Consider the following 12014-nt stretch of genomic DNA (forward strand, 5'->3'; position numbering starts at 1 on the left):
ACTAATGCATGGCCTTAACCTTTGTCCTCTCTTCTTTATTTTGCATCCTTTTTGGGGTTGTGGTCTCTTTATGCGCCCCACTTCTCTCTCATCTCCAAACCAATCAGTCGCTGACCCTCCCCACGCCTGGTTCTGCTGGAAGTCTCTTCCTGTTAAAAAGGATGCTTTTCCTCTCCACTGTCACAAAGTTCTGCCTATAGGGGATTTCCTGATGACTGGGGTTCTCTCTCTAATATTGCAGGCTATTTACTTTGAATTGAACTCAACTTATCAATTAATTGCCAATACTAATGGTTAAATTCTTCAAAAAACACACGTATTGCAGGATGAAGTCCTCATCTCGCCTACTTTTCATTGGCTATGAGCCGGCCTGTGACATCAAGAAGTAAATGTGATTCTTTTATTTTACCAAAATATTCCTCAAAGATTCCTCAAAACAGTGATTTTTAATCCTAAACATCACCTTTTACTGACATGGAGACCAGCCTATTGAATTTATGAATTGGTAGTACTTGATTTGTTTTCCCTTTTAGTGTAATTAGTTACTCAAGGAAACTACTAACCTACTGATGTGGAATCCGCTCTTGTTATCTTTGTTAAGACCATAATTATTAAGGTTATGTGTGGCAGTTGATGTAATTAGAGCTAATTAAATGCCTTTTTAAAATTTTCAATCCCCTTTCTGTGTGTTTTCAGTGTGTGTGTAGACGAGCATGTGCACTCAACTCAAAGTATTTTCCAAAATGGGCACGGGGAGCCAGCCTAACAGACGCACAGCACACACGCCGCTTGTTGTTTTCTATATTTCATTGTTTCAGTTAGTCGACACTAAAGAACCAGACATCCAGCCCTCGCTGCCTCATTGTTTCACACCAGAGCACAATGCAGCCAACATCAAGCGCAACACACACACGCGTTACATAAGCGTGCGTTGTCCACGATCATACAGAAGATGTCTTAAAGTCATCCTTACAGCTCGACCTATGTGTGCTTTATGAGTCCATTAATTAACAGTGTTATTTATGATGTTCGGTTGCTGAACACAGAAATTCTCAACTACAAGCTGCTTTCTTTATACTCACACAAACCTACAGTGGTCCATCTCAACACCTTGATTCTTTTCTTTTTCACCCGTTATGTTGTAGATTTGTGTTGGATTTACAGTGTCCTGCTACACGACCTGATTAGGGGAAGTTTTATCTGCTGTCACACAAATTATTCTAGAGTCAAATGTGTTCACTCAATGACTGCAGGTCGCACAAGTCCTGTGGCCCTAAATCAAGCCCAAATCATCACCTCTCCATCATCGTGCTTGACAGTTACTATGAGGTGTTTGTGTGCGGTTTTCGCCAAATATGGTGCTGTGCATTATGACCAAACATGTCCAGCTTGGTCTGAGCTGTCCAGAGAGCTGTTTTTTTTTTGTTTAGATGCAATTGTGCAAACCTTAAGCATGCAAAGTTGCCATGTTCTTCTTAGAAAGAAGATGGTTTTTCCTATAACCCTTCCAAACAAGTCTTTTTTTTTTGTAGCATCATGAACTTTAACATTTAACATGCTACCTGGGGCATGTATAGTCTGAGATGTAGCTTTTGGGCTTTTCTGTAGTTTCATAGTCTGACTTTACAGTGACTATGTTGGGAATGCCACTCCTGGGAAGATTGTTGCATTGAGTACCTGAATGCTCCAGACTAGAAAAGCAGAAATACCTGCTGCTGATTAGTTAATCAACCTCATTTGATCAGCAGCACCTGGCTGTTGCTTACCCAGGCAGTATGCTAAGTCTAAGTATCTCCCACACACACAGTTCACACACACACTTACACTAAGGTGAATTTTTGCATTTCTTATTTCCTTCCCAACGACATTTTTATTAAAAGATAAATTGTAGACAGAGCTCTGTGTAAAAAGGAGATATTAATTCAGCTGTTGCCTAATTGCATCAGGGATTTAGGCACACGCTCCTGTCCAATTTGCTCGCACAATTCCCCACAAAAGCCTTCGGCTTGCTTCTAATCTGCAAACCAAGTAAGTTTTTTTTCTCCCTTAAAAGACGCTGGATTTATGTTGGGATTAATAGAACGAGAGAGATGAAGCATCACTCGGACACTCGAGCTCTATCACTCAATTCAATTGGGCATATTTTTCTGCTTTTCTTACACTGCCTTGAGCATGCCTGAGTACTTCTGAATTCATCTCTCTCTCACACACACATATGTGTATAACATGTCCGTATAATCACTTGCAGGAACTTTGATGTGACATAACACTTTTTATTAATTACACTATATCACAACAGACTGGTCCACCTTCAGAGAGAAGTCATATTATCACCATCATCACCATCATGAGTCACTATGACCATTTTCACCACGCAACTGTATGACTGTACAAGTTCCCTCTGGTCTGTGTTTCTATGTGTGTTTGTGTGTCTGTATGTGTGTGTGAATTTAATGTGTGTGTGTGTGTGTGTGTGTGTGTTTGAACCAGCAGGGCACAGATGTGGACATCCAGACGTTTTCTTTCCAGTACCAATAAAAAAAACCCAAAACACTGCTTGCAAAGATAAACGTTCGTGATCTCGATCAGACAGAACACTTCCAGCTTTAATAACATTGTGTGCTTTGCAATACACGTTTCTTACATTTTGAAGAGCATCTGTAGGCAAACAAGTAACATTTTAACACATCTTCCATACACATATTGTCCACCATCCCATTTAAAAATTCTGACAATCCAAAAAACATCCTCTCTTTCTTCCACTCCTGCCACAATAGCAGTGGTTAAACCTTCCTCAACACAAGAAACAAACGGCACAGAACCCCAAAAATTATACCAAAAAATAAATAAATAAATAAATAAAAAATACTGCATATAGCAAATCACAGTTTTCTTCCTCAATGCTATTTTTTTCTATGCAGCAAAGCAGTTTTGGTGGTATTATGTTTTTCAGGGCGTACAGGCTCCAGAAGCATCCAAGCACAAAAGTAATCTCAGAGATGACCTTTAAGATGTTTTAGCTCTATTAGCTTAGACTGTGATGCTGGGGTTGTGAGAGAGAGAAGGGATTAAATGTGATATGGATCAAAGCATACTCAAAGTTGCGATGTGTATCTACTGTATGAGATATATGCTTTGGTCCACTGAGTCACGTGGTTTAGCCCAAACTCAGCGCAAACTACGTAAAAGTGAGGAGGAAAGGAAAATATCAGTTACTATTGCTGATATACCTGTGTGAAAACCAGGCTTTAGTAAGTTGCGTAGAGAAGAAGGCTGATTTTGGAGTCATAAATAAAGCAATTGACTGATTCCATAAATCTTAGCTGCCATAATACACACCACAGTCCTACACGACTGGGGAAAGCCATTTATCATGAATTGGTGAACAGCGACAACAAATCAATCGGTGATTCTCGTCTTGAATCTCATTGCATTTGAACTTGAGTCTAAAACCCAGCCTCCAGATCCCTCCTGACTCACTCTGGCATCAATCAGCCTTCTTCACACACACACACAGACACAAACACAAACACACACAGACACGCACGCAAACACCCCCCGAGAGAATGTGCAAGCATCACTCTGAATCCCGGGGGCTGCTGTATGTCATCTTGTGTATTTGTGAGTCCAGTGCAGCTTCCCATTTCTCTGCCCTCTACTTCAAAAACAAAGGAAGAAAATAGTACAATCTAGATACCGACACAGTCTGGGACACAGTAGTTAGCGATGCTTATTTCTTTCAGCAGCTTATTCACATTTGTACATTTGTATTTTTGTTCATTCCTCTTGCTGTTATTTCATTTTACAAAAAGAAAGAAAGAAAGAAAGAAAGAAAGAAAGAAAGAAAGAAAGAAAGAAAGAAAGAAAGAAAGAAAGAAAAAAGGAAAAGTAGCACTTCTAAAGACCAAAGTTTAAGACTATCACATACAGTATAGGCAGCATAGAAGAGGAAAGTTGGTTGAATAGTCTATTTTACAGTAGGTCACTTGAATAAGAGAGAGAAAGAAGTCTGTGATTGTCAGTCCCTCCTCGTCTGAGGTGTCTGGTCATACAGCAGTTGTTGTTTTTCCCTTTATTTTTTTATCGTCTCCCCTTTGCTGAAATCTCTGTGATGTGAGGCATCAACGCGAAGTCGATCTTTGCTGACCAGTCTTCGTCTTAGCAAACACCTCTCTCACAGCCTCTTCCTCTCACAGCGACTATCAAAACATCACCGCTGTCCAACTTGACACAGTTCATTACTTTGTTAAAAAAAGAAAGAAAAGGAAACACAGCGGGTACGTGCACACACGGTGCAGCCAGCTGAACTTTCTTCAACGTACGCTACTCTTTTGACACCAGAGGCGTTCTCATACGCACTGCATTGGTTTCTCACAGTTAGGTTTTTTTTTATTTCCAGCTCACACACAGGCCCTCACATACCATGCCCTCTGTTATTGCACAGAGTTATTGTGTGGCAAGTTTTTGAACGTGTTTGCGAGTGTGCTCACTCAGTGCAAACTCTACTTGACTGTACAGCAGGGATGGATTCTGAGAGCCTTGTTAGTGCGTACTGTCGATGCTTCTTCCATTAAGCCTCACACTTAGCGCTGACAGGTGACAATAATTTCGCAATATGTCGAGCTAAATCTAGAAAAGTGACGGACTGATGAAACATCCATCCCTGTTGTGCAGCGGGCTGCACGAAGAGGACAGGCATAGTAACTGTTTAGAGGGAGCCTGACATAAAAAATACATATACACTCAAGATTATCTTGCTAAAATGTAATCAACTAAACCAGCGTTCAACTTCAGTCAAGTTGTAGTTGCAAAAGGCAACTTCAGTTATAGAAAGAAATGTACAAAATGCTTCTTAATTTATAAATAATAATACTAGAAATCAATAAAATCAACATTTTCAAAATCCACAAACACCAATACCATCAAGTGCTGTTGTTAATAAACAAGAAGACATCGAATTAAAAATGGCTGTAAGTGAAACCGCAGTGATTATGACTGTTTTTTTTTGTTGTTTTTTTTTTGTTTTTTTGTACCTCATATATCTGTAAAGGATAAATATGCCCCAGTAAAATGCAAAAAAACAAACACAGAATGTGTCTCCTTGCATGCACGAGATGCTGTATATACAGTGCGTCTGTAAGCTTTCAGATATCTGAGCTGTACTGTAAGTGAGTGAAGTGGTTCTCAATAATGGGGATGTGTGGTACATTATTGAGTTTATTTTCGGTTTAAGCTGTTGGTGGACTGCCAGTAAAATGTGTGTGGGGAAGTTTGCATGTGTGTAAAATGTGGTTGAGGGCAGCTGTAGGAATGTGAGGAGAGCGTGAAGTTAAAGTTGTGGCTTACAGAACATCTGCAGGCTACAGTAATGAGGGATGTTCGCGCTCACCTTCTCCCCGGGGACATTTACACCTCTCTTTCCGCCACTCTCTCCCTCTGCCTTTCCGCTCAACTGTCTCCTCTTCCTCCTTCATCTTTCTCCACATGACCCATCCGTACCGTCACACTCCCATCGTCTTCTCCTTTCTACCCCATTGCTTCCGATCTGAACTCTCTCCCTTCCTCTCCATTTCTTCCCACCATGCGTTATTACCTCTCCTCCCATTTCTCCCCTCTGCTGCTCCTCATTCCGGGCCCCTTACTTTTGTTTTCTTCTCCTTCACCTCTTCTATCCTCTCCATCCTTCCACCCTTGCTTCTCGGCCGTAAAACAATAAGTCTTGAATGTCTGTGAGGAGACTGTGCTAATGGAGCCCATTAGGCTGTAATGAAATATACATTACACCATTACAGAGCACGGGGCCTGGCTAAAGCACTGCACCGCTCAAATAATAAAACATGCACAATTCAATTTCCTTCTTGGACAGTTTTGAGTGACTTTCAGTGTGTGTGTGTGTGTGTGTGTGTGTGTGTGTGTGTGTGTGAGGATATAGCAATGGAAGGATGATGGGATAAAGTATACACTGTGTGTGTGTGTTCTCGTGTGCATCCCCTGTAGCGCAGATGTGGTTTTCAAGGATGTCTAAGTGCTGAGAGCTTTGATGATTTAATATGGGTTGACCAAATGAACCACACCTTCTACAATGCCGCCACCCACACATCTGACCGTCATCTGACCACTCAAACCCCGAGCCTCCCCAGGCAACCTTTACGCCTCCCTCCCCAACGCCATGATCTCGCGATTGTTGGACAGCTGTGGACAAATGAATCAATTGACCTCTGACATGAGCGCTTGACATCACAAGGTGAAGCATCTGTCACTTTAGGGGGTTGGGGGAGTAGTCCTCATGTTACCCTGTGCTGTATGACAGTGCAGTACAGGCCTGAGTAAAACAACAGAACAAGAGCGGATAATGAGCAGCTAATGTAGATCAGACACTTTTTTTTTTTTTACATTTGTATTACTCACGATTAAATATCGCACAATTCCTCCGCCATACTCCTGAATTATTCCGTCACCACAGCATTTCAGATCAGCCTCAGCTGCCGCTGTTTTGGGTTTTTTTTGCATCAGCAAAATTGGCCGACCAGAAATGATCTTTTCATCACATCTCCTAATTTTGTGTGACAGGAAAGCAGATTCTGTTTACTGTTTTTTTTCTCCAGTCATTATTTGGTCACACGCAATTTACTGTATGTGTACCAACGTGTTAATCATTGCCTGTGTAGTCTTGTTGGATGGACGCAGACATTAATACTGATATGCATTTGTGAGAGACAGACAAAAAGACAGACAAACCGACAGGGTGGGCGGGGAAAACACAGTGTCTTTATGGCTCGACATCTCTCAGAGCCATTTCCTTCGCCAGTCTCATATTTACACGCAAAAGATCGAAGCTTCCGGAAATCCTCCCCTCGCCACGGCTCCTCGAAATTTGCGGATGTTCAAACGAGTCCTGTTGTCCAACAGGCAGCAGGGAATGAGTCATTTAAAAGTCCTTTAAATTAGGTTTCATCAGTTTAGCCCCAGTCAGTTTAAAGCATTTGAAAATAAGTGAGATGCTGTTGTTTTTTTTGGGTTTTTGTGTTTTTCTTTTTACTCCAAAGTTAAATTACTCTTAAATGTCTCTTCGGTAAGGAAGGGGGATGGAAATGCATAAAGGAGAGGACATCGGCAGGGAAGAAAGAGGCGATCGGGGATCAGTTGAGGAATTTTTTGATTGCCTTTGAGAGTTTAATAATAGCTTCACATCCTGTACAGCGGCACCTTGCACACACGCACACCTGTATGAGCTTCGCACCCTGCAGCTCGCACACACATGCACGCAACCACAAATATGCATTCGCGTTCACATTCAGCGACCATCCCCACATAAATGCACACATGTCGCGCACACACACAGCTAAAACCCTTCTTCAGCCTCCTTCTGCGTTCAGCCCAGTATATCCAGGTACACAGGCGAGGCCTTGGCCAGGTTGAGGAGCAGACTGTGGATTTCTTTAATGTTGAGACGCATGTGTGGCTCTCTCTGCCAGCAGCCCAGCATCAGGTCATACACTTCTTTAGGACAGGTCCTAGGGCGCTGCAGCACCCTGCCCTGGGTTATACACTCTATCACCTACAGAGCGAAAGAAAGACAAGCATCAAGTTAATTGTGAGAAGAAGCCCCGTTAGTAAAGAACAAATCAGAAAAAATAAATTCAGTGTTCAAACTCCAGTTAAGATGATGGAGCATCTGCTCTGCCAAGTGAAAATGTCACAGCGAATAAATTATTTACTGAACTCGAGAAATAATATGCCAGAGAAGTCTTCAAGGCAAAGTCTGCAATTTCTCTACACCAGCGTGAGGGGAAAGTCAGATTTACAACATGCATGTGTAAACACCTACTCATTAGATGCACCTTGCTTTTACCTTCAGAACTGCTTTAATTGTTCATTGCACAGATTCAACAAGGTGCTGTAAACATTCCTCAAAGAGTTTGGTCCATTTTGACATGACAGCATCACACAGTTGCTTCAGATTTGTCAGCTGCACAATCATGAAGTGAATCCGCTGTTCTAGCGCATCTCAAAGTTGATCTATTGGATTGTGATCTGGTGACTGTGGAGGTCAGTGACACCAGGGGTACAATGAACTCACTGTCAAGTTCAAGGAAGCAGTTTGAGATGATCTGAGCTTTATGACATGATGTGTTATCTGCTGGGATCAGCAGGCAGAAGATCACCACATTGTGATCATAAAGGGATGGACAGGGTCAGCAACGATACTCAGTGAGGCTGTGGTGTTTATACGATGTTAAGGTGCTGAAAGTGTGCCAACAAATTATCCTCCACACCCTTACCTGACACACAGCAGCCTAAATCATTGATACAAAGGATATGTCCATGCTTTCATGTAGTTTGCACCAAATCAACAACACAATGTGTTGTGTTGTGTGAGGCCTCTTCTGCATACTTTAGTTGTAATGAGCATTTACTTGAGTTGTTAGCATTCTGGCCATTCTGCTCCAACCTTTGGCATTAACGGTGCAGCTCACTTGGTTTTCTATTTGATCCCTTAGAAAAATTCTAGTGGATCAGCAGTTGTGATGCTCAGTTTGAGCTTCATCTTGACCATGACTACATGCCAAAATGCATTGAGCTGCAGCGGCCGACTGGCTGATTAGATATTTACATTAACAAGCCCATAAATAAGTGTACCTAACAAAGTGTCAGGTGATTGTACTGTTTGTAGTCAGCACAGGCAGTATTTCAATATCTAAAATTACAAAGGACCCAATCAAAACTTTAAATCCTGTGTAAAAGATATGTGAGCATCACATTTCATTCACGATGCGAGTGAGCTGTGATACAGCAGAGGATAGACAGACATAAAGGGTAAAAGAAGACAGTGAAAGGGCTAAAGGTTAATTTTTTGGATGTAACCAGAGTTAAGGGCTCTCCCAGGGTTCATGCTGGTAAGGCTAAGGTTAAGACGAGGGGTTGAAGGCTGTGACACTGCTGTGTTTTCCGGAAAATTGATTCGAATTCTGGGTTAAGTTGATTTTCTTTGTGTGAAGGAGTTGCTGTTGTTTCCACAATCTGATTGAATTTGAGCAAGTAGATTGTTTAGCCATTTTAAAATGAGTCATTCATACAATTCAGCCTTATTTTAATTTTCCACAGCTTTCTGATAGAGGCAGTTGTCAATTCTGGAAATTCAAAACATCTGAGTGTTTAAAACAAATTATGTTATTTAGAAAAAGTCTATATTACCACGTGTGGCTTTAAGAAATTGCCATTTACTTCCAACTTCATTATACAGTAAGTAAGAGGAATCAAGAAAATACTCTTAATATCTAAAAAATCTAAAAGGCGCGATGTCTAACAACTGCTACACTTCTGCTAGACTCAGGAAAAAGAAACGGCCCCGGCAGATTTTTCATCTGGGTTTTGTTTCTCTTTCTTTCGAGTAGCTTGCTCCATGTCATGAAGTCATTCTTACTGAGTTTCTGTGAGTGAGGAGATGACGCAGAACAAAAGACTCACTCGGTGTATACCTATGAGAAACATGCACACAAAACAGATCAAATATTTAGCCTTACTTTTACTGAAGGGCTGTTTCATCATATCTCGGGGCTGCAACAGCTTGTTCAGCATCACTTATTAAAAAGAAGGTGCTTCCAAGGCAACTTTTACAGAACTTTTGTTACTTTAACTTTAATGCTGGAATTACCAGGACTTGGTGATCACTCAACAAATTTAAAAACACTGCAAAAAGTATGTTAATTATTAAGCCAGGTCGTTTATATAATTGTGAATCACAAACGTCTTCGTGCACCTGCAGAAGAAACTATTGCACTTATAATAAAAGTTTGTATACCTCATTATTGGAGAGCTGGTACCAGGGTTGTTTTCCATAGGTGAAGATCTCCCAGAGAACAACTCCGAGGCTCCAAACATCACTTTCTGTTGTGAACTTCCTGTACATGATGCTTTCAGGAGGCATCCAGCGGATGGGCAGCATGGTATGACCTCCAACCTTTGAAAGCACACACACAGAGACACAGTTACACACAGAAAGTATGAAGTACGGTCGGATTGTGAAAGCTGAGAAGCATCTTATATTCTGTTTCCCCGCCCTGCATCAAGGAATAAAATGTCTGCTGTTTGCCAGAATATATCTGACATTAATTGACCTTAAATTTAAGTTCAAAAATACCAGTAAACAATATTACTTAATATACGCTGGCTTCTCTACTTGTCGATGAACAGTCCACTCCAACTGCATTGTACTGTTACGTTCCCCTGGGGGGGGGGGGGTCTAGGCGGGGAGGGGGAAGTAACAAAAGTGACCGGGTCAGAAAAAGGAGTCAGGGAGGCAAAACAGTTAAATAAAACAGTTTTATTGAAGTAATTCAACTAAAAGAGACGGACAAGCCGTTATCACCATAAAAGAAATAAACAAAACTCAGGCGTCGGTCAGTAAGGCAAAAAGTCAAAAGGAAAGCGCAGCTCACTAGCTGGAAACACCACAAGACACTCAGCTCACTAGCTGGACCCACACAAAATGGCACTCTGGCCCAGAGCTCACCCTGCTCTGGGCTTAAATACCCTTAATTGCTGATGGGAGTCAGCTGTACAGGAGGGAAAGGTGGCATCTCAGGCAGGGGAGGTAGTGGGACACGCCCACACAGGCACCCTCAGGAGAGAGAGAGAGGCTAGGGCCGTAACAGTACTCACAACCCGTTGCCCCCAAAAGACCTTTACCATCAACACAAATAATGGCATCATCCATTTCAAAGAATGGAATAAAATCCTTCTTGCGATGCCTATAAAAAGAAAATTTGGTTCCTGGAGCCAGGAGGGCTTTTTCACTGAATCTAGACCCAAACAAGTCAGACGCTTCCTTTGGCAGATACAAATCTTACATTAAATCATTTAACTCTGGCTGAGATAATAAAGCGATGGACGTTCAAAGTCTTCATTACTAAAATGTCATAAATCTGGAGACAAAACATCATCAGACTCATTCATCTGAATGTGGTACATGTCTTGTCGCTTATGGCAGGTTAGTGTAACAGATAGATGATTTTATTTTTGAACTTTATCCAAAAATATCAATCAGAGTGATTCTATGACTTCATCCGTACCACTAGAATTTAAATTTATTCAATTTAACGGCGTTAGCGGGAAGTTAGTTCGCTAGTTTTGCTAGTTACCTAAACCTAAACATGATATAGCATGTTCTGACTGAGTGATTTCTGAAAAAATTAAAACATACAGCTCTGATATCACTTCCAACATAAATGAAGACAGAAAACTAAACAGCAGTGACTTTTGTAGGTTACTGAAGTTGGACTAGCTGGTATATAACAATGTGCTACATGATCGCTAGCAACACAGCTATGTTAGCATAACATAAACAGTGAAGCTGGAGGATGAATGCTGTATTTGTATAGCGCTTTACTAGTCCCTAAGGACTCCAAAGCGTTCAGTCATCCACCCATTCACACACACATTCACATATTGGTGATGGCAAGCTACATTGTAGCCACAGCAGCCCTGGGGCGCACTGACAGAGGCGAGGCTGCCGGACACTGGCGCCATCGGGCCCTCTGACCACCACCAGTAGGCAATGGTGTGCCCAAGGGCACAATGACCAATGATCGAGCCAGGGCTCAAACCAGCAACCTTATGATTACAAGACAAACTGCCAACTCTTGAGCCACGATCGCCCCATATGAGGTTAGTCATTAATATACTGCAACAACATGGGAATAGAGCAACTGTGGGAGAATTCAACATTAACAAATCAATGGTACAGAAGTGGAGGAACCATGAAGAATGAGTTGAGTAAAGTTTGACTTATCTGATCTGTATGAAAACAGATTCATCGACAGTGCGCCTTATATAAACTGCTTCATATCCCCTTAAACAACAACTGCACACATATACAGCTGAGCTTACACATGGATCACATCAGTTAAACAACCACAGCTAAATTCATTTATTTGGTGTTTATGAACAGCTGATTTTGCCATCTCATTACTTACAGTGATACAATGAAGATAAAAAAGAATAACATGAAAATG

General features: G+C 41.5%; 1 protein-coding gene across 2 annotated transcripts in view; it reads right to left on the minus strand.

Annotated features, from left to right (window-relative positions):
* Positions 1–2252: 2252 nt before the first annotated feature.
* Positions 2253–12014, minus strand: part of ntrk2a (neurotrophic tyrosine kinase, receptor, type 2a) — a 107777-nt gene continuing 98015 nt past the window's right edge. For both annotated transcript variants that reach the window (XM_085294603.1, XM_085294604.1), the window contains exons 19-20: positions 9803–9961; positions 2253–7558 (exon numbers count right to left, since the gene is read on the minus strand). In XM_085294603.1, coding sequence (XP_085150729.1) covers positions 7373–7558; positions 9803–9961 — 345 coding nt within the window. In that variant the 3' untranslated portion in view covers positions 2253–7372. The remainder of the gene's footprint in view (positions 7559–9802; positions 9962–12014) is intronic.

This window comes from Mchenga conophoros, linkage group LG12 (assembly GCF_057382185.1).
Source record: "Mchenga conophoros isolate Kocher_MC1m ecotype Shallow Benthic linkage group LG12, M_conophoros_male_GT1.1, whole genome shotgun sequence".
NCBI classification, from domain to species: domain Eukaryota; kingdom Metazoa; phylum Chordata; class Actinopteri; order Cichliformes; family Cichlidae; genus Mchenga; species Mchenga conophoros.